The sequence below is a fragment of the Leptonychotes weddellii genome, chromosome 6 (assembly GCF_054177405.1).
Source record: "Leptonychotes weddellii isolate Sample4059 chromosome 6, ASM5417740v2, whole genome shotgun sequence".
In the NCBI taxonomy this organism is placed as follows: Eukaryota; Metazoa; Chordata; class Mammalia; order Carnivora; family Phocidae; genus Leptonychotes; species Leptonychotes weddellii.
The window spans coordinates 93,593,409-93,616,834 of NC_138374.1; the positions used below are offsets into that span (position 1 = coordinate 93,593,409).

At 44.5% G+C, this 23,426-nt stretch overlaps 1 protein-coding gene across 3 annotated transcripts in view; it reads right to left on the reverse strand.

The window, feature by feature from the left end:
- The window catches only part of ASTN1 (astrotactin 1), a 296,455-nt gene that overhangs the window by 66,840 nt on the left and 206,189 nt on the right, over window positions 1-23,426 (reverse strand). For all 3 annotated transcript variants that reach the window (XM_081824653.1, XM_081824650.1, XM_081824651.1), the window contains exons 12-16: window positions 18,061-18,227; window positions 14,542-14,736; window positions 12,958-13,085; window positions 6,759-6,863; window positions 4,175-4,363 (exon numbers count right to left, since the gene is read on the reverse strand). In XM_081824653.1, coding sequence (XP_081680779.1) covers window positions 4,175-4,363; window positions 6,759-6,863; window positions 12,958-13,085; window positions 14,542-14,736; window positions 18,061-18,227 — 784 coding nt within the window. The remainder of the gene's footprint in view (window positions 1-4,174; window positions 4,364-6,758; window positions 6,864-12,957; window positions 13,086-14,541; window positions 14,737-18,060; window positions 18,228-23,426) is intronic.

Genomic DNA, 23,426 nt, shown 5'->3' on the forward strand with positions numbered 1-23,426 from the left:
ACAGCTGGGTGACTCAGAGATCAGTGACGCACCTTAAAGATGGAGGAGATGGCCACAAACCAAGGAACCCAGGTGGCTTTGAGAAGCTGGAAGGGGCAAGGAAGGGATTCTCCCCTAGAGCCTCCAAAAGGAGCCAGCTTACTGACCCCTTGAGTTTAGCCCACTGAAACTGGGTTTGAACCTCTGGCCCCCAGAAGAGTCAGGGAATACATTTATATTTTTTGAAGCCACCCAGTTTGTGGCGGTTTGTTACAACAGCCCTAGGAAACCAACACAGGAAGCGAGGTCACGCTCATGTTGGGAAGGCGGGGGGACTTAGTGAAGGGCTTCGAGTTGAGGAGTCATATGATTAAGTGGCATTGTAAGAAGATAACTGTAATGCAGAATAGACTAGAATGGCAGGAAACCGAAGAAAAGGAGACACGTGAGGAAGCAGTTTCAGTTCTTATGAGAGCTAATATTGTAAACTCATACAACTTTGGGAAATGGACAGGAGAAGACACCTGTTGGAGAAGTATTTAGGTGGTAGAAAGAATAGCACGTTGTAAATGAGTGAATGTGGAGGATGGAGGGAGGAGAGCATCTAGAAGGAACTCCTCATTTTGTGTGGTGACCCCTCAACGTAGTGGACAAATCCACTAGTGGATACAGAGAAAAAAGATGGAGACCACTGATGTCCCTGCAGAATATCCAGGTAGAAATGCTCAACACTCAAGGGAAAATGAGGTCTTGAGTCTCAAGGGAAGGATTAGAGATAAAGGTTGAGGTGGACATAGAAGAGAATCCCCCAGCAACAGTGAAGAAGAGCTGAACATTACAGATGAAATTCTGGAAAATAAGCAAAATGTAAATGATTTCTTTAGAGGAATAAGGGGAAAAAGGAATGAGAAATAAAGCCCAAAGATTTATGAAGAGAATCTGGAGAGAACAGAATCGGAGACATCAAGGGAAGAGAGAATTTTTGAAAAGGCAGACCTGGTCAAGAGGGACGAATTCTTCAGCTGACATAGATAAAATGATCACTGAATGGAAAAGTGAATCTCTGACTAGGAAGCCCTTGATTTCCATCTCCAGAGCTATTTCTGTAGAATGAAAGGAGTTGAAAGCAAATAATAATAATTTGAAGAGTGAAAAGAAGTTGAGGAAGTAGAGAAAAGATGCATAAACTACTCGCTCAGGAAGTTTGGTTGGTAATATGTTGAAAGGAAACAGTGGTAAAAGAGTTGCATGTTTATAAAACTACTATTTGGGGGGAAGACAGAAGGTTGGCAGAGGGATAATTCAAGTGGTTGAAGGGTTGTAAAGGTGAAAGATGAAGACACTATTGAATGAGTGGGGTCCAAGACGAAGCAGACAGGGATAGAGGCTGCCGTACAGGTGAGTTTAGCCTGAAGAGGAAGGAACTCACTACATTTTCTGAGGCAGGAGGGCAAAGAACAATGAGAGCAGATAAAAGTCAGGTTAGCAGTGGAGAGAGGGGAGGTTGAAAAATTTCAGTTCTGATAGTCCTTATTTGCTCTGTAAAAAAAAAAAAAATAGGAGAGGCTAATCTTAAGCAATGGAAGTGGAAGTTTATTTTTCATAGGCTTCAGTCAGACTTACTGAAAGACAGATGTTCCTAAATGTTGGTATGGCCAAACCATATAGTGGTAGTATGACAACTAAGTGCATGATGGATGGAAGGCTGCCTTCTGAGGATCTGGCCAAAAATATCCATCTGTGAGTGTTCATCAGTCAGGCAGAACTAGAGCACTCTGCATGTCTGTAATCAAACCCACTTGGCAAGTTGCCGCATCAGAAGGGCTTTTCCTACAATTCCCACAGCTGCCACCACCCCTTCTCCCACCACCACCAATAACCACAATAAACACCTGTTGGGGGCTTACCATGTGCTCCGCTCTGTGTCGGATCCTGCTAAGTTAAAGTTGAGGAAGGCATGGAACCTACCTTTGAGAGATTTTGTAGTGACTTGTGGAGGAAGAGGACAATCTTGGCTCTAGTGCCTGAGAAAGGTGCTCACATAAAGAGGGGCTCACAAACTATCAGAGCTGGAAGGAACCACAGAAGGCATTACAGATGAGGTCCCGACAGTGAACTAAGCAAAAGTCACCCGACCGATGCCAAGAGACCCAACCTGTAAGTCCTGGGTATTTTCTACTTCATTTCACCCCTAACAAGCTTCCTTTCCTATTCAATCTGTGAGCAATTTTAGGTGCAAAAATAAACAACAAAGGAACCCTTTTCACTAGAAGGTTTTGAAAGTCAGAGCAGGCAAGAACATATCATCAAAGGACTCGAGTCCAACAAGATGTCACTTTTATGTCATGTCACCACTAGTGTATAAATCCCATTCTGGAGCAATCCTCTCAGAGTGCAGAAAAGTGGAAGAAAATCTTCCTCTGTTTTATGTATTTATAAGTCTTCATCAGTAGCATACTTCATGCTTTTGGAAGAAAAGGAAATTAGCACCTAGGGAGGAGAAAACCATTTAAGAGTACTAAACAGACCAAACAATAAAATAAATAAATAAACTCTATGTGATGCAGAGTAAGATCTGGGAGGGGGGTGGTGGTATACATGGACAACTGAGAGAGAGCTAAAGAGACATATTACAATGTTCGAGTATCTTCTAAGATCAGTAACAGGCAAGGGGTTGTATACAGAATACTTAGAAGAACTAAAGTCACCAGTGGGAGTGTGACAAAATGAACTCCTCCTTGGTAAGAATGGCTTGAGATCAACGTGGGGAGGGCACAGTGCCAAGGTCATGGATATATCTTCCTCCTGGGCTCAGTGTTGAACTTCAAGGATACCGCAACCCTCGGGATAGAAGCAAGGAATAGAACCAGGGGTTCCGGGGAAGGTCAGACTTCCCAGCAGTCCCAGCAGTCCCAGCAGTCCCAGAACCCGGCCATCCTTGAACCACTGGCAAACAGAAACAGGGGAGGAATTAGCCTTTTGATTCAATCACTAAGCTCTGGCATAGAAATGTAAGAAAGCTTTGCCAGCTGGAACTGGCCTTATCTACATTTGCTTACATGACACTCCTTTCTTGGCAAATTGGAATCAGAACAGAATTTTCAGAGATGGAAGTTTGAAAGGATACTAGAAGCCTGTGATTGTGTCTTTGAGTTTAGGGGAATCAGGGCTTGGAGGGAAATGCCTGCAACAACTGGAGCCCAGACACAAGCCTCGTGCTTCTTCTGGAAGGAAATGCCCCGTGGCGAGAGAGGGCCTCGTGCCTCTGCTACCTCTTGAGCAAGACAAAACAGAAATTTGTATGGAGCTCAGAGAGTCAAGAGCATCTCAGGCATGGGGGCAAATTTTCCACCGCAGCATTGCTGACACAGAAGGTCCCTCATTGCAGAGGGACTCCTGATCATTAAATCTTAGGATGACCAACTTCTTGAGTTTCCATTGCACTAATTTCATCGCTTGCCCTTTAGCAACTCACACAACCATAACTTGGCCTCATCAGAATGCCACGAGGGTAAGCTCAGAAGAAATTCCATGAATGGCAATTCTACATCAGTCTTGGTTGATCAGAATACATATTTGCCAGCCAGTACTCCTCCCATACCAGAAGGTGAATTCAGAAGGTTTGAGTAATTCCAATTTCTTATACTTATTTGGACTGAATACTAACTTGCTATCCAACTATTTGTAAGGCTGTTATCCAGAGCTGTATAAACACTTGAGCCTATGGAGATTTCCTCTTAGCACAAATCAGTGGGTAAAAAAATGGGCCTAAACACAGGATAGAGTGAGAAGAGGTTTGCTCTGTGGTTATTGGAAGGGGTTGCCAGCCAGGGAGGGCGGAGGTAGGACATAGCGGGGCAGACTGTGACACTCTCCTGCTTCTCCCCTGTTCCATAAGAACAGTCGAACTCTTTGCCCTTGCTATGAGAGCAGAATGCATGGGGACTGGTAAAAACCTTTAGAGGACTCTGTCCATGATAACTAACACAGTGACCATACACTTTTGACCCCATCCTGTATCTAAAGTTTCCCCAAACACTCCAACCTTGGCAATTTTAAGGATGGGCACAGAACATTGAGGCGACATCTGAATTAGTCCTTCACCAACAGACTCCTTTAGTTTGGTCCCATGATTCGCACCTAGACAACCATACCTGTATGGGGTGTAGAATCTGCTGACGAGCTCAACACTCACCTTTGCTGATGTCCTCATATTCCAGCCAGAGTCGCCGCTGCACCTGCTTGTTTGGGTACCAGATGGAACAGGACTCCTCAAAGCCATAGATAGCTTCCTGGATGTAATGGTTGCCAAACTGGTCCAACAAGGCCACAAAATCCCCACGCGATGTAGCCCCGTCCAGGGAGTGGAGCGCATTGCTGAGGGCTATGGAGAAACATCACCCAAGAGTAAGAGTGAGGACTCACAGGGTAAGTATCTGGATTCCTGGGCCATTCGGCCTCTAAAGTGGAAGCGCCCGTGTGGCCCAAAGTGATGCTGGAGAGCTGGCTGGACCTACCAGCTGAACGTTTCCAGTTAGCTAAATCAGACATTTTCGTTCCTCAGTGAGTATCTCTCAGGCCAGTTGGTTATGTTGTTAACTTCGTGCAGGCAGAACACTGCCAAATCTAACTCCCTGCTTAAGTCAATGTTATTTTTTTCTTTTTCAAATCGTAAGTCATGACATTAAATCAATTTAGGAGCTCAAATAATGGCGTTTCAAAAAAAAAAAAAAAAAAGAATAGCATAGTCTAAAATAGAAACACAAATACCAGCAAAGAACATTTCACATCGTAAAATGAAGTCCTGCTTCACCAAATTTCCATTGTGTGTATGTGGGAGTGTGCATATTTCAAGGTCATGGTGTAAAAAAAATGTATTCTAACTGTGGGTAGTGACCAAAAGAGTGTTTGGAAGTAGAATATTGCCTCTAGACATAGACACTGGTATTGGGAAGATAATGGAAGAAGGGGGGTGAGAAAAGTCACTCATAAACTGCTTATATTTACTTCAGAAAATCAAAAGCATATGGACAGGGAGCTGGCGATTCTGCTCGCCCCCCTCCCGCATCCCCTGCCAAATCTCCATAGATTTGCTTTTCCTGTTGAGGAGAATTACACTGGTTGGAAAGATAGCCCATGACAAATTTTCCAAATCCAATACCTCCTGAACCTGGCCAGATTTAGTCAGCCTTCCTATGTCCACACCTTTGTCCTATCAGGACAAGGCAGAGCCTGGCCCGGGCACGAGAGCCCGAGTGCAGAAGTTCACGTCACCTGTGGTGCCTCGGGTGGCTTTGTTAAGCCCCAGTGAGCACGACACATGTGCCGGGAGCAGGCTCAGCATGCGAACAGGGCAGAGTCTCCACTGCTACGTTTTCCTAGAATGAGGAGTTGCTTAGTTCTTTCGAGGTTTTTCTGTGCCAGCAGAGTTTACTTCAGTAAGATTCCCCATCCCAATCCCTTCTTGCCGAGAACTCTTTCAGGTTAAAATAAACAGGGTTCTGAGTGCCCTTGTGTCCTATGGAAATGTTCTACATCCTTAATGCATTTTCTTTCCCTATGCATAAAGCTTTACCTTTTCTAAATATGTCCTGCTTCCTCTTTATAATCCTGTCCCCTATTTTTATTTCTCTCCTATTGGTGCCAAGGCTCTACCTCCCTATTGCTGACCTGAAGATCCCTCTCCTTGTCTTGTCATCCCATGCCAACAATATCATCTGGCTCTAGTTACCTTCTCATCCAACACAGAGAAACCAGACTCTATGGCATAAAATTCCCCTCTGGTACATTCCTTAGCTGGCTTCAGAGGAAGGAGTTGAGTAAGGTTCACCTAGTCCAAGCGGATGAGTTGAAATGGAGATGTGTACCTCTATTAAGGCCTTATTTGTAGCAACTAATTTTCCCATCTGCAAATTGCACATTAGGATTGCTTAAGTGCTAGGAAAAACTTGATTCAAGTCATTTACCGCTCAAATGTAAAGAATACTTGTACAAGGTGCCTCACTGTTCTGGATCAATTTGTCCTGGTTTTTGGAATTCACTGTTCCTTAACTTATTAGGTATCTAGCTCTCTTGCCTATCATCTATCTGTCTTTCGCTCACTTGCTGTTTAGGGACCATAAAAGCTGTTTTCTATCCCCTCCCCGCCCCCTCCTCTTTCTTGCTCTTCTTCCATATTTCTTTCATTGTATGAAAACTCTAAGTGATGCTCTTTGCGTTTGGAAGGTTTTATTCTGTCAATTTATAAAAAGTCTGCTTTTGGGGGCACCTGGGTGGCTCAGTCAGTTAAGCGTCTGCCTTCAGCTCAGGTCATGATCTCAGGGTCCTGGGATCGAGTCCCGCATCGGGCTCCCTGCTCAGCGGGGGAGTCTGCCTCTCCCTCTCCCTCTGCCCTTCTCTCTGCTTATGCTCTCTCTCTCTCAAATAAATAAATAAATCTTTTTTTAAAAAAAAAAAAGTCTGCTTTTGCATATCCTCTCTGTACACTGTGTGACCCCAGGAAGAAAGATAAGGTAGGTGTTTATCTTCAGCGGCCCTGCCTTGCCCTTCCCATCACTTCTATAGTCCAAGATAAAACTTGCAATTTAATCTATCTTTAGACAAGGATCCGATTCCAGGTGTTTGCCCTTAAGGGTGAATCTGAGTGAATAGGTTCTGTATCTCACGAAGTGGCTACATTTTCGACTGTATCTGCAACAATGGGATAAAAGGCTTGTGCCCTTGGAAAGGCTCTCCACGCCCCAGGAACAGGGGGAGGGACGGCTTGCTGCCGTGCTCACCCTGAGAGACGGCCACTTGGTTGAGTTTGATGTGGTACATCACAGACCGGACCTTCCAGTGCTGCAACACGGGGTATCCAGACACCTCACTGAAGTTCACCATTCCTGGGGACAGAGGAGACGCGGGCTCAGTGTGCGCGACTGATTCACAGGTCCCAAGTCTACTGGGTTAGCAGGTGTCATTGTGAGAAAACGAGAAAGCGTTCTTTGATGGAGAGAATTTCTGGAATCACAGTGACAACTCTCACTTATTGAATCCTTCCCCTGTGGCAGACATTTTGCTAAGAAGTCATTTGATCATTACAAGATAGGTGTTACGATTTGCACTTCATAAACGGGGACACTGGGGTCCAGAGAGGGTGTTTGCTTAAGGGCCCCAGGCCACCAGGTGGAGCCAGGATGGAGTTCCAGATGTATCTGAGACAGGGCGGGGTTCCTAACCATTCTATAATATTCCCTTAGTAAATTTATATGAAACTCTAGGCTTACTGTAACACACGCGAGTTTTACTCTCTTTAATAGCTATAGTAATTGACTCAGCTCACGTACCTGATAACATTGATTTTTCTGTCCCGTTTAACTGATTTGTGTTCAGTATTTAAGTTTTAATTACTCTGAAGCTGATAATGCTGATTTCTTCCTCACCAGGAGGGAGAGGGTCAGTGTGACTCAGTCATTAAGGAGCAGGGTGGCCCCGTAGGGACAGCCATCTACGTGTCAGAGACTGTAATAGACACTTTATTTGTGGTTTCCCTTTTACCAATGGGAGAACTGAGAAGCCAAGGTACTTGTCCAAAGTCATTCTCAACAAGCACATCCTTGTAGCCGCTTAGACATGCTAAAATGGGCTATTCCTGCTTGAGCACTGTGGAGAAAGAGTGGCATCCTGTTTGAATTCTCGTATTACTATAAATATAAAATGCTACAGAAACAAAATAATTAGACCACAAGGAATAAAAAAAAATCACCTTGCTAAGCTTAGAAAACTAATTTTAGCTTCATTTCTATGCCTAACGTTTGCTATGTGTGTAAGTTAGAGGAATAAATATATATGGGTATGCATGTGTGTAAGTGCATATATACATATATCTGTAAATAGAATGGCAATATGTATAGAAACTTTAGATAGATACTGTGTATAAATATTATGTGTATAATGTGTATAAATATAACGGCAATAATACATACCTACTGAATTATCCTGCCATTGTGACCCATGCCTCCTTCAGGCTAAATCAACAAATTTAATACATAAACTGGATGAAGAGGGGGCGGGATTAATTAGCTGCTTGTCAACTCTGATCAAATTAGTTGAGTAACTGCCAAATTTCCATTTCAGTGTGAATCATACAGGAATAATTACCGGTAAGGCAAAAAGCAAAAAGGTCAGAAGGGGTGCTTAGGGAATCGATTGCTTAAATTTCATCTTGGGCTATCAAAGGTAAGTTACTTGAAACTAAAACAAGGTTTTCAGTACCTTTTTTCTTTCAAATGTTCTTCTTTCAGGGCATTAAGCTTTTTGACAACAGTTATACTACTACATACTCTGGTTTTTCACCTTTAGGTTAATTTTAAAAGCATATAAATGAAATTCGAACTTTACAGGATTAACACCCCAGTCACATACCTCCAAGGCACGTTTCATTAGGGCGTAAATGCTTTGTGGAACCATTGTACATAACGTGCCTTCTCTAGTTATGTCAGCTCACCAGCTTGCTGTTATTTCAAAAAGCCTATTAATAAAAAAAAAATAGCAAGCCCAATCAATGAAGACTTTTCAGTATACTGGAAAACATTCCCTTTAATGGAGTTGTTTCCTAGTGGGAAAAGAAATGGGCGGGAAACCAGGAGGCCGGAGTTCTAACACCAGCCATGTTGCCGGAGGGGCAGTTTCTGCTGCCAGCCCCGGGCTGACTTCCTCTCTGGCTACCTGGCTGCCGGACCTTTTGGTTGCCAGGGACTTCAGCTGTCAGGCGAGAGGCTTAGCTAAGGTGACCTCTTGCCTCCTCTTCAATCCTGAGGTTCCGACCAGCTCTGTGACTTTGGGCCCGGCAACTCCTAAGTTTCCGTTTTCCTATCTGAAAAGTGGCAATACTGGTATTCATCTTACCTGCTTCACAGGTAGGTTGCCAGAACCCAATAAAGTTCTGGGCATGAAACTACGCTGAGAAAAAAATAAAGCATTGTGTACACGCACGGCTTCTATAATTGTCACCGCCTCATCACCCCTAATTGTGTACACTGGCCATTTCTTCCTAGATGCTTTTGTTATAAATTCTTGGGCTTTAGTTCAGAACAATGAGTGAAGAAAAAATAAAGAAGGCAGGGATGTAAGGGGATAGGAAGGGATTACGGTGTCCCATGTTCACCCAAAATGAGCCAAGCAACTGAGCCCCATTGCTTAGTCACAGAACAACAATCTTACTGAGTGCATCTCGGCTCCACCAGAATCAGGGAGACAGGTGCAGAACTGTCAGTGCTTGGGAGGTATCTGAGCCTGCATACGGATAATATGTCCATAGTTAAAAAGAATGGGATATTTTAAAGTATATATTTTCTAGCTGGGTCATAGGATTCTTTCTCACTGTGCCCTTGACATGTAATCAGCTCTAGTTTTTATTTTATTTTATTATTGTTTGGGAATACATCTCTCAATGACTCTTTTTCCAAACAAAATATCTCTGACTGTTTTCTCAAGAAAGAACATGCTTTCCCCTACCTATGCTTGAAAAAAAAGAATGACTGAATAGACTTCTATGAGAGGAAGGGAGGGAGGGAGGAAGGAAGGAAGGAAGGAAAGAAGGAAGGAGGGAAGGGAGGGAGGGAGGAAGAAGAAAGGAAGGAAGGAAGGAGGGAAGGGAGGGAGGGAGGAAAGATTGGTTTCTCCTGCTACCTTATTTGAAATGTCATGGAAATATATTATGCCCAAGAGTTCTAAAAATCTGTTTCTTGCGATGAACCTGAAGAAGTTCCAGGGAGATCAGAGCTCTAAATCTTCACATAGATTTAGCAATTATGGCATCCATTGGCCCATGAATGTGGCCAGCAGCCTCCTCTCCCTCCTTGGTCTACTTCCAGAGTCTTCTTTTTCTCAACTGAGAGACTCATAATACAAAGGGGCAATGGCCTGACCATATATAAAAATAGAACTCTGACCCATAATCTGCCCCAAAAAGCCCAGGAAACCAACCTATCATCTCTAGTAACCAGCCCAAGGAGCTAGTCTACTGTCTGTAAATCAGACTTAGAGAAGTCAGACCACTATCTCTAGTGACCAGCCCAGGAAGCCAAACAATATGTTCTGTAAAAATTGGCCCAACATGTCCAGGACTTGATTGATCACTGATAGCTTTCCTGATTTGTGTTCTTGATTCCAACTTAGGTTCAACCAGAGAAAGGCAAATACGTACCCCTAAACATCTGCCTAGAATGCCTCATTCCTCCATAGTTAGTTGGCCCACCTACATGCCAACAGTCTCCAATCAGGGCACACCTGAAGCCCTCACTTGTTTCCTCTAAAGCTCTCCTACTCCTCTGTCTGCCCTTCAGTCTCAGCCAAGATGCAAGCGATGGTGGCTGAATCCTTTGCTATAGCCAGCTCTGAATAAGAAGACTTCACCTGTTTTAATCTGACTGCTCTTCATTTATTTCCACACAACTTGTCACACCCAAAAGTCTGGTAAGGCTCAGAGTTCTTAACTCTTATTTTGATGAAGAGGGAAGCAGCACTCAGCAAGATAAAGCGCATAAATCAATATTTTCCAGTATGTTCTTCAAACCAATAACTCTGAAAGATGGAAATAGTTATTATGTGTAAAAGGATTCTCTGGTTAAACAGGTTTGGGAATTGCTGGGTCAAGTGAAGTAGAAGGGAGTTCTTCACTATAGGGCTGCTGGGGACCTGTCTCTCTAAGCTAAGGTGTTGCAAATTGCTGAGAGGTAGATACTATAGTCTTTCCAAATGTATTTAAAGAAAGAACCTATTTATGAGTGCAGCACTGGTTTTTCATGAAAAAAAACACCACCGTGCTTGTAAATGCTGAGGTTGAAGATTCTGAAGATCACTTTAGCTCTAAAATCTTCTAAGCTTGTAGGTTTATGGGGATTATGACCTATAATAGCACTTAGTGCAACATGATACAATATTCTCTCTGTGACTCTCAGGAAAGATACAATTAAAATGTTACCAGAACTAGAAAGTTAATATGGGAGAAATTTGGTCAACCATCTCTTTAATTCTTCTAGTCATTCTGGGCTTTAAGAAAAAAAAAAAACAAGACTGAACCTTTGTACATCAAATGTTAGACTTGACTTTCTCAAGGCCATGAAAAATGGAAGTGATCCATATGGACATCCTTCTACTCCTTTTACCTCCAATATGCCAAATTAGGAGAGGTCCAAGGGCACTGGGGAGAAAGAAATTTCTGTTGTGGACGAGGACCCGGTTTGGATTTGTTCCTTATTTCCAAAGATGTAGATTCAAACGTGGTCTTCTGATGTCTCTCAGATCTAGCCATGCACTCCTCCAAAAAAGCCTCAGGTAACATCCAGGACAACTCTATGTCCTCCCAGCCTAGCGACTGAAGTAAAATCTCCTCACCTCCACAATAAATTATTACATGTGAGGTCTTGGTGGATCTTTAAACAGAAGACACATATCTCTGGTGTGGAACCTGTCCTATTTGTGTGTGTCACATCACACTTCCCTTTATATATATTTTACACACACACAGGAAGTATTCCTCAGCAAACGATGTGGAAACAAGAAAATTAGATTCTCTAACACTAGAGATAGAAGCTTTAGACATATGTCCAAAGGCTGCATTTTAATTTTTTCCATTCAGGGTGTTTGTCTGTGTGAGTGTGTCATCTTTCAGACAGCAACTGATTCTGATGACATTTGTTTCTGGTCCAGAATATATTTAAGTTGTTTTCTCTTACTCCCTCTGTTTCTATAGGAAAAACACTATTTGGTAGTTTTTGAATGTTCATGTTCTTTTCCTTCCTTGATATACTTATTTATTTAACAAACATAGATCCCACTATGCATCAGGAACTATTCTAAAAACTTTACAAATATTAATTTATTTATTCCTTGTATCCATCCTATAAGGAAGACAGTTTTATATTCATTTTCACAGGTAAAAATATTGAGGCACAGTGAAGGTAGGCAACTTGTCCAAGATCACACAGCCAGTGAAGAGTTGAGCCAGGTGTCAGGCTCCAGAGTCTATGTGATTGCTACACAATACTCCCTCAGACAGACCTACTTCTAATCTGGCTCAGGTCTAAAATAAAGTTTTAAACATAACTTGATATCTTGAAAAGGCTTGTCCTCAGCACAATCTATTCTTCTGAAAAGGAAAGAAAAAGGACAGAAAGGCATAGGTTAAAGGAGACATGGAATGAGGAAAGAAGAGAAGTAATGGAGAAATGAACAAACCAGCAGTGGAGCTGAGCTCACATCCAACTTTCTAGCAAGCGATGCTGAGTTCCTGGTTGGCTGTCCCTTATGGGTCCATCGGACCCTCTGAAGTGTCTTGTTTGGTCCAGGAGGCGTTAATGGGTGGGCGGGGGGTGGTCTTTAGAGGCTCCTGCCTCTTCCAATCAACCCATACCTTAATTCCATAATGATCCCAGGGCAAGAATGTCACTGGGCTCAAACAGCATTGAGGGGCATTATCTCCAACTTGTGACGAGAGCCATGAGCCCCCAAGAGATTGCATTGTCTAAGGTCACACAACTAGAAAGCAGCAGAGCCATGACTCAAAGGCAGGGTCATTTGACAACAAATCTCTGTCATTTTCTCCATAAGTACCTGCCAGGGAACCCAATGGCCCCAGTGACAGATATCTAGGTGATGGTAGCCATCCACCTTCTCTCTGACTCTACTCCCCTTAATCCACTGAGACCTCTGAACTTCTACCCATCTATTATGCCATCTGTTTTCAAAGCATCCCAATAAGACTAGCGGGGAAAGGTATTATTAGACCACTTTTGCAGATGATTATATAATAATCTTGGCAATTTCACTGACAAATAATCCTACTAGAGTGTTTTAGAATTGAGCTTTTATTGTGTATCAAGGAAATCATTGGCTTCAAAATGAAAACAAGAGAGGTCAAGAGTTTTGAGATTATGAAACTGTTGGGAGCTGCCTGGTTTTTACCAGATGAGTAAGGGCAGGAGGCACACTCACCAGTCAGGAACTCGGGGTCGGGGGTGGGCTCCGAGATTTCCTCCAGGCACTGATTCTCCAGGGGGACAGTGGCCACCACAAGACCATCTGGCAGTTGCTGGTCTAAACCTCGAGCAAAGTTGTTTTGCCTGGAAACAGAAGCAGATTTCCATTTCTGAGTGTTAAGGTGAACCTCACTCCTCGGTGGGCAATCTATATCTCAGCCTACAATAAAAAAAAAATTCTTCCTGGACCAAAAGGTTCCCCTCCTTGGGAACTGAACCCCACTTGATGGACATGTCTGGAGCAGGACAGGGTGTGAGAGGTAGGGTGAGGGCTAGGACAGAAGAGAAAGAAATCAGCTGAAAAGGTCTACTCAGAAGATCGAGAACATTCTTCCCTCCCTCCCATCCCAGGCCCTATTCCCCGATCCCCACTGCACAAGATCTAGGCAGACTCAGTCTCATTTCTAGACTACAGAGAAAATTCTAGCCACCACAAGATTAGCTATGACACCTTACTGCTTGCCACTGGCAAATGAAATCCCAACCTAAAAGGGGAAATATTAATAAAGCCCACTGTCTGTAACAGAAACAGCAACTGACTTCAAGAACTGGTTTGGATACTTACTACTCGTTTGCTCGTAGGAGTCCAGGCCTAGGTTGCTATCAATTGCTGGCCCATATTATGACATTCTCCTCCTCCTCCCCACTCCCTCCCTCCTCCTCTTCTCCCTCATCATCATTATCTCCTGGAAAGCATGATTTCTCAGGAAGATGTACTCTAATAGTCTAAGAGAGAATAGGAACAGGGGTCAAATGGAGAATTTCCAAGAAATATTCTAAATCAATGGTTCCAAACATTTTGTTCTCAGGACCTCTTTATAAAAGTTTTAAAAGTAAATGAAAGCTCCAAGTAGCTTTTGTTTGTGTGGATTATATCTGTCCATATTTACCATATTGGAAATTGAAAGAGAAATTTTAGAAATATGTATTAATCCAACTAAAAATGACAATAATCAACCCACTAAATCTGAACATATTATGAAAAATGATGAGAAGAGTGGCATTTTTAAAATATTTTTTGCAAATTTTTTAAATGTCTGACTTAATAGAAGACAGCTGGATTCTCACCTCTGCATGCAACTTACTGCAAGATATTGTTTGGGTTGATGTGAATGGAGAAAACCCAGCCTCTCTGTAGTTGGGAAAGGCAGGACTTTGAATATCCCCTGAAAGGATCTCAGCGACCCTCGGGATCCGTGGCCCATACTTGAGACTGCTATTCTAGACTGACTCACGCACTGATTCTTCCACGCAGAGCAAAACAGAACCTGAGCATTCTCTGGTGGCTTCCACGGCAAATCTTGCAGTCTCTGCCTGGGCAAGACAGAAATTTATTTAACACTCTACTGTTCACCTAGAGGAAGCATGGTTCCCGGGTTCTAGAAAGAGGAGAAGACCATGGGAGAGAACTCAACCTGTCCTTTTAGGATCATGTTCACCTTGCTCCAAGGTGCAAAACTTCACACTGACTTTAAAGCTCTTCAGGGAAGAAGATCCATCAGTATCCCTGAGTAACCAGTTCCATAGACATGAGATTCACCTGAATGTTCCTTTCAGCACTTGTCCTGCAGCCACTTCCTTGGAATGGTTGTTATAACCAAAGAACATCTCCCCAAAGAGGGTCTGGTTCATGGGAACCTCCCTGCTTTCCCCACAGTCTCCTCCCTCCGGGCAGGTCTCCACGATGAGTTGGCAAGAGCGACCATCCAAACCGAGCTTGTAATCCTCGATGCACCTAACACAGTAGGAAACTCAAGATAAAAAGTTGTTCCATCAATGAGCTATGCAGTCAACCCAACCCAACAGATTGGGAAGAAATGCCTCTGGGAGAGTGCTGGGTGGTAAAGATGATGAGTATCCCAGTTTGATTTTGTCCCCTTTAGGACTCAGTTTCTTAAGCCTACAAACCAAGTCTCTTTCCATTATGTGACTGTACAGAACCTCTCACCTTTCCTTTGCAGATAAGTGCTTTCAGAGCTTTAGAGTGCTTTCTCCTCTAAGTGGATCCTCTCCTAGATAGGTCAGGGTAAGAGTCCCTGGAGATAAGCTTCTAAGCAAGTCACCACATTTAAACCTGAGATATTCTAGAACCTTTCTCCAGGACCATCTATGTGGCCAGACCCTGCATTTGTCTGGAGGGTAATTAGGCAGCAAGAGGAATGACACTGTGCTTAAGAAATTAATAACCTGCTAATCCAGTCCTGTGACAAGTCAACTAAAAAATTAGAAAGACTGATCATCTTCTGACTGTGTTCTGTTTGAATGTGTCCAAGCCCAAGATCATCCCAGATTAACTCCCCCTCCATTCAGAGTAGCCTTCCTGAACTAAACAGACACTAGGGCACGCCGTGTGAACACCTCCTTGGCGTCCCTCCCCATTAAGCATGTACAGTTACTCTAATGGAAGAGCAATACTGATGTTGGTAAACATGGCTCAATGACCTATAAGTCATTAACTGGACCTTATTTGTAGTTATATTGAGAAGAATATAATTTGTTAGTTCAAGAACTATTTTGATAAACCTGTCATTTAAAAAGCATATTAATTTCATGTGGGTCTCTCCTTAAACTATACCAGATTTAGAATTTATAGATGCTCATGACATTAAAACACATTGTTTATTACTATCCATGGTAATTGTTGTAACAAGATGAAGACCTCTGTTCTATATGGAGGAACCAATAATCATAGTGTTAAGTGGGGAGAAGCAGTGATTTTGCCCTTTACTGGGTGACCTCGGGTCAGCTGATGAAACTCTCTGAGTTTCAGTTTCCACATCTGTAAAAAGTGGGGGGAAAGAGCTGCTCTGAAGGGTTGTTGAGAAGATCACATGAGACAACGAACTTAGAGACCTTACAGTGTCCCCAGCAAAGAGCAAATACTCATCAAATCCTATCATTATTACCAGCAGAGGGACAAATGAGGCCCATGTTACCAAAACTTTCTTTGTATTACCCATTTACCACTTACATATTTGTGTTAACCGGTGTGACTAGAGGCCTTTAATTATTAAGTGCAGGTGATTTCGGCTTAACATAAAAATGTGAAGGAAGTCTTTTGGCAGGCTATCGACAGTGGCTTGGAGTGTGCTAAATTCCCACACATACTGAATTCCAACTGAAATAAGCAAGAAATTCCAGTTAGGAACCTACCGCATTAGTGCAGGCCACAGGTTTGATGGGAGATCCACAAAGGACTCTATGGCACCAGCCTAGGTCTGGGACAAGACAGTGAAGTGGCTCCTTCCTGGAGCCCTAACTTACTGTTTCTGGAAAGAACTGTGAAGCTGACTGATTCCCTCTCAGTCCCTCCTGAGCGTCCCGACAGCTCCCCCTTCCACGTTGCCCCACACCCCCATTCTTCTTGCTATTCTTGTGTGTGTCCCACTGTAAACTCCTTTGAGGGCAGAGGCCAGGCTCAGCTCCTGCTGTCTCTCCCGTATCTAACAGCTAACTAGATCCTCTGCACAAACCAGGTGCTCAAATGTATGTTTATTGGGCGCCTGGGTGGCTCAGTTGGTTAAGTGACTGCCTTCAGCTCAGGTCATGATCCCAGGGTCCTGGGATCGAGTCCCACATTGGGCTCCCGGCTCAGCGGGGAGCCTGCTTCTCCCTCTAACCCTCTCCTCTCTCATGCTGTTTCTCTCTCGCTCGCTCTCTAATAAATAAATAAATAAAATCTTTAAAAAAATTTAAAAAATTAAAAATAAAAAAATGTATGTTTATTAAAGAATTTATGAATTTATCTCTATTAACTCAAGTGGGTCAACCATCACGATAACATCATAGAGACATTAAGATTTAGATCAAGCTTCCATTTATGGAATGGGATTTTACAAGAAACTGAGGGTAAAAGCTGTCAACTGAAAAGAAATAAAATACAATGAAGTACAATAAAATAACGTTACCACTCCACCCAATAATCTTGTCATGATTATTCAGTAGGCACTGGCTTTTAGCGACAGAGCTAATATAGCAAAGCTGTATTATTATAAACATTGATTTTCACTGCAAGCCTCTTAGAGTAGGAGATCCTTGAGGGCAAGAACTGCACGTCATTCATCTGTGCTGCCCAGTGGCTGACATGGTTTGTGGCATAACGTATGTACCCTCCCTGACAGGCAGGAAGACAGAGGTGGGGGAGGAGGGGGGCAGGGAAGGAGTGGGGGGAGAGCAGAAGGGAAGGAGGAAGGAAAGGGGACGGAAGGACAGACAAGCAAACTATGAGTGTTATTTACTTTATAAATATAACATGAAATGGTCTTTAAATATAATTCTAGTCAGTGGTGTAAATTTAAATTTTGAGGGAACCACAGAATTAAAAAAAAAAAAACACAGAGGGCCTGAATTCTAATCCTAATCTTTCCACTTACCAGCTCCCAGTCTTTTTTTTTTTTTTTTTAAGATTTTATTTATTTGACAGGACAGAGAGAGCACAAGCAGGGGGAGTGGCAGGCTCCTCACTGAGCAGGGAGCCCCACGTGGGGCTCGATCCCAGGACCCTGGGATCATGACCTGAGCTGAAGGCAGACGCTTAGCTACTGAGCCACCCAGGAGCCTCAGCCAGCTCCCAGTCTTGAGGGAGCCACTTAACCCCACTGTGGAGGAACTGCGCTGAGGAATTAATATGTCTGTGGGACGGTGGGCCTTCAGGGGCAGAATTCAATGGCGTTTCCCCTCCTCCAAAGATTTCCCCCTCCCCTTCTTCGATAATTAATTAGTTTTACACAACCTTTCCCACGCTTTTGGACCATGGAATCCTCTCGTCACAAAACACATTAACATAGTTCCACAGAACACAGCCTGGAAAATTCTGGTGTATGCAGGCAATGACTGTGGTCAGGTTCCTCTCCCACAGGGATGGGGCTAGACTTTCCCCAAAGGTCCTCCCAACTCTGATTTAATTTAAAAGTGCTGCCCTTCCAGTCCCGCAGGCTCTTTCCTCAGAGCCTCAGGGCCGGCCGAGGGGGACCTGTTCTTTTAGATTTTCTTTCCTGGTTTTAACGCTGAATGTCCAGCGTCCCAGCAAGCTGGCTGGCCTCCCGGCCGCTCAACTCACCCACAGAACATGAGGATGTTGTACAAGGCGGGGTCGTCCGGGAAGGGCGCCATCTGCTGGAGACACAGCTGCTCGCAGCCGCCGTTGAAGCCGTCTGAGCAGTCCACCCCAATGTGGCGGTCATAGCAGCCAGAGCTGTCCTTCATGGGGCTCAGTCCGGACGGGCACTGGCACAATCAGAAAGCATCCACGCAGGGAGGTGAATCAGGGGACTGGGTTCCCGGGGAACCGTAACCACTGACGCCTATTTTTAGTGCTCAGCCTTGAAACCATTAACGGTGGCAACTAATGCACGAGTTCCCCGCTATGCCGGACTCCCTTTAAAAGCAAGTGACCTTTTTGACATCTCGCTTCTCTCTGGGCACAGATCTCACACATATTTGCATTAAAGTCACTGCCTCCCTACAAGCTGGAAGGGAACGTCACAGCAAGACAGAGTGAGGTGTGCTGGCCTCCCAACTGGGTGAAGGCAGCGGCCGGAATGGAACAGCACAGGGAGTGTTAAGGTTTGCACTTAGTATTAATAGGACTTTTTTTTTTTTTTAACATGCAAACACGTTGCCAACGTTGGTACCAGATAGCTGACCGGGCTGGAGGGAATGGACAGGGCGGGGGCTTCCAGCTGGAAGGAGGAAGTGGACTTTGTGACCTTGGAGGGGGTTTGCCCACTCCCCGGGTAGAAGTGGCCATACTTATGACCTCCCTGCCTCGAGGACGCCCTGCGGAAGATGCAAGACAAGGCCATCTGCTACATGAGCACCCATGGGTGCTGCGCTTGGGTTTGGGCTTTAGCCCAGTGTCCTGGACACTCTTATTGTGAAAGAATTTGCTTCTCTGCACTGCTATGTCCTCAGTAAACTCCCCAGGAGTGCCAGCAAAGAAGATGATCCAGCAAGAGATGTCAGCCAGAATCTGGGGCAGACAAAGGGGCTTGGAGAGCCGCAGGGGCTCCCCGGCAGCCCCCATCGTGCACTGGGTCTCACTCATCCATCTTACTCATTCAGCCCCTGAAACATCCCCTGGAGTATGCAGTATGATCAGCCCCATGTGACATGTAAAGAAACTGTGGGCACAGAAAACATAACTTTGTGAAAGTCCCACAGCTGATCACAGCAAGACCACACCCGAAACTTGGCAGGCTGGCTATGGGAGCCAGGACTCGGCTGGCCCATCGTTAGCTTACACCACGATCAGCCCCTGACACAACAGTCACGGTTTACTGAACATGTCGTGGCAGCTGGGCATTACACTGGCACTCTGGGTATTTCACCTTACAGCACCCTGTATTAGCCTCACCAAATAACTGGAAACCATTAACAAACTGCCAATTAATGCGTGAATTCACTGCCCTGGAGCCCACCAAGTAAGTCAAAGAATATTTTTTGCCTTCCTGCTTCTTCCGCCTGTTCAACGGATCCTGCACATCTGCACTACAGCTGATCCTTCCACACAGGCTGCAAGAGGGCTAATGGCTTGCCCAAGGTCAAGCAGCTAGTATGGGGCAGAGCTGGGGGTCTGTCTAGATCCGACATGCTTTTCATGAATGTGCTCCATACATACGCTTTCAGCTAATTAACACGCTCCCCCAAAACCAAAACCAAACCGAAAATGACTCTCAAAACTTGGTGGAACAGTGTTACCCCCCACCCCCACCTCCCCACCCCCTCTCCTGCCCTGCTGCCTGGCGGCTTCTTTCTCTCGACTGCCAAGCATTTTGGCTCTAGCAGCTTGGAGCTGCTGCAGGTGTGCCCCGGAAAACCCACCTCGCCTCACCCCAAGATCACAGCAGGATATGCACTGTTTGATGACACTAATTCTGCAATTTACCAAACAAATGGTCCCTCTGTGGGCCCGCCAGGCTCCCAGGCTGGTCCATCTCCTTCCTCTGCATGAAGCCAGCTGGAGTGCTGGAAGGTGAGGGCATTGAAAGTCGCTTCCAAGGGCTGCCCCATGCGGTGCAAACCCAGATGTTCCAGATGATGGTAAACAAGCAAATGAGGCGGCTGAGGATGGCCCCCCACGTTTTGTTGGCGCCCCCACCCATCCACTTCCTTGGCCATCCAGCTGTTAGGCCAGATGTGCCACCAGAAGGGGGCTGGCTTCACCACTGTGAGACTGCCCAGGCATGCATGTGGAAGCTTGATTGGAATTAAATGGGCTGCCCTGGTTGCCATGAGTTGTTTTTCTTTTCTCCCTTCTATAGAGCTTGAGAAGAGCCATCAAAGTAGAGACCACGCCAGTCCTCCCACCTCATGGGGTTTCAATGCTTGCATCGGCTAGCACACCAGCCAGGACTCCCATCTTCCTAGCCACCTGCTTTTTTTCACAATGCTCCATCAAGCATGACTTCTGACAAAGACTTCACCAAATGAAACCCAAGCAGGCTTTGTTCCAGAATTCCAAAGCTTGGCATACCCGCATCTTGCCTGGCCTTGATGTCTAGATGCCCACTGCTTTGCCAAATTGGACCACCTGATATTTATACTCTCTTAGGAGATTTGGAGAGAAGATGCTTAGCTGCCTTGCCCAAGATGCACTTTTTGTTGTTGTTGTTGTTGTTACAAGCAAAACTAGAATAATAATAACAGCTGTCAGGGATTAAGCCATTCTATGTGCAGGACAATCTGTATGTGTTATCCTCAATGGCAACAACACAGACTTCTTTCACCTCATTTTACAGAGGAGTAAGCTTAGATTAAGTAGTAACTGGTTTAAGGTCACAGAGGGGGCAAATGGCAGAATCAGATTTTGGACCTAGATCTCTTTGACCCCAAAGCTCATGTCTGTCTCTTCTCCTTTGCTGTGCTGCTTCTCGGGTGTGAGAAAACATGGATTCACTGGAATCCCTAAAGAAATACAGTCAATTCACTACGTCAACAGGTAAAGCAATCCTGTAGATTTGTTGTTTGTTTGATTGTTTTGAGCAACTCCCAGAGTACATTCTGGGATCAATTATGGATTTGTAGGTTTAGCCTAATATTCTCCCTGTTTCTCTTTCTTTTGTGTCTCTCTCACTCCCCTCTGTCTTTCTCTCTCTCTCTCTCTCTCTCTCACACACACACACACTATATTAGGGTTGCACATATTTATAAGGCAAAAACACTCAAAATGTCCAGAGCGATGACCCTGAAGGCAAGACAAGATCCTCAATCACTGAAAAAGATGCAATTATCTTCATTGCACTGTAACTTACTTGGTCTGCAGTTCAGAGAAAAATATTTTTGAAAGATTTCCAGGGAAAAAAGAGGCTGAAACTGAAAATAGAGTTTTCTTCTCAACCCTGGTTGAACCAGTACCCCCATTCTCCAAGGGGTCTGACCAATCAGGTTTCCCACGGTGTAAGTTTGTTTTTGTTTCCACCTACATATTCCTTGTACCGTTGTGTTCACATTCTGGACTCCTCAAAATCTGCATCTGAATACAAAGAAAACCACAGGCTCCAAACCATGCCTTCTTCTTCGAAGTATTTGCAGCCAGAGCCCAGCTGTCAGGAGAGAAATCCTGTCTCCAGGATGTGCTGACATTTTCTCGTTGCAAATGTTGGCCATTCTCATCTCCTGGCTGGTGGACAATCTCTTCACTTGTTCCTTAAAAGAGAACTGTTTGCTCAGGATTGAGCCCCAAGGTCATATATTAACCCCTCTTTGCATAGGTTACATTTCACAGTCCCAGAGCCTTTTTTTTTTTTTTAAGATTTTATTTATTTATTTGAGAGAGAGAGAATGAGAGAGAACATGAGAGGGGGGAGGGTCAGAGGGAGAAGCAGACTCCCCACAGAGCAGGGAGCCCGATGCGGAACTCAATCCAGGGACTCCAGGCTCATGACCTGAGCCGAAGGCAGTCACTTAACCAACTGAGCCACCCAGGCGCCCCTCACAGTCCCAGAGCCTTTATAAACTACAGGCTTAAAAAAAAAACTCCATTTATTATGGCAACAACCCTCCTCCATCAAGAAGGTCTAATAAATGAGCTCATATTTTAGTGACCCCTAAAATACACAAGGTTAATCATCTTTCATGAGATGCTCATGGCTTCTTGACTTATTACTGGTCTAAGGCATCATTTGCTAATGAGTTTAAAATGATTTTCCCCCATTCAACTCCTTTTCTTCACTATATCTCCCCTCTTTTACTACCAATGATTTTTGGTTGATTGATTACTTAGGAGTCTAGTCAAATCTCTCTAAGCCTGAGACACACACCTTTCAGTTCCAGATTATGAGGCGGATGCTCTGTTGGCAGATGAATATGAGTGATGGACACGTGAGCATGTTCAGGGCCCCTGGAGGAAGAGGAACACTTTCCCTCAGCTGAGCCTGCCTTGCCTTACCTGGATGATTCGTAAGATAGTCAACCATAACCCTTACTCAAAACAAGCTCCCTTTTACTGCATGGCGATCTCCCTTTTACAAATAATGATTTCCCTGACTTTTTGATGGGCTCTGACACACAAGCCCAAGCCATGCAAGACTTCTCCCAAGGGGAAAGTTTGATGGGATTAAATTTATGTTTCGGCTTCCTGCCCCCATTTCTCTGAACGCCTCTGAGGCATAGGCTTCTGCTTACTGTCCTACGGAGAGAAAGAGATAAGGTCATCTGTAATGGTCTCCACGCATCTGCGCTCCAGTAGAGGTAAAATGACACATTTCGTGGGAACCCATTGTGGATAGCATGTGGACAGAAGGGCAGCAGGGTCACTGGGTAATTCAAAGCTCATTAGAGCATAATGCTCTGGCAGGGAAGGTCATGTGTTCATTACAGAAGAAAGCGGGATAGCCGACCTCTTGCCTTCCAAGATCACGGTCTGCTCACCTAAGCACATGCAGATAGCGCACAAAGCAAAGGCATCTTTTGGCCACTTTCAGGATGAGTGTGAAGATGAGGAAGGAGCACAGGCTTTCCATTTTTTATAGCATTGGAAATAATTTTCAAACTTTCCAAGTTTTAACTCAAACCTCAACAGATAGGCTTGATGAGAATGAGGATGCCCTGGTTCAAGCTGGGAGTGGGGACCAGCGTCCTGCCTAGCAAGTCTGTTCCAATCCCAATGCCATCTCCCACCCGTGGCTCCCAAGGATGTCAGCAGTATGACCTCCAGAGCCCATGAACATGTCACCTTACATGAGAGAAGGGGCTTTGAAAGTCAGGTTGAGATGGGGAGATTATCCTAGATTATCCAGGTGGACCCAATGTAATCACAAGAGTCCTTAAAAGTGGATGAGGGAAGGGGGGCGGAGCAAGATGGCGGAGGAGTAGGAGACCTGGATTTCGTCTCCTCTCAGGAATTCAGCTGGATAGGGATCAAACCATTCTGAACACCTACAAACTCAACAGGAGATGGAAGAAAAGAAGAGCAACAACTCTCTC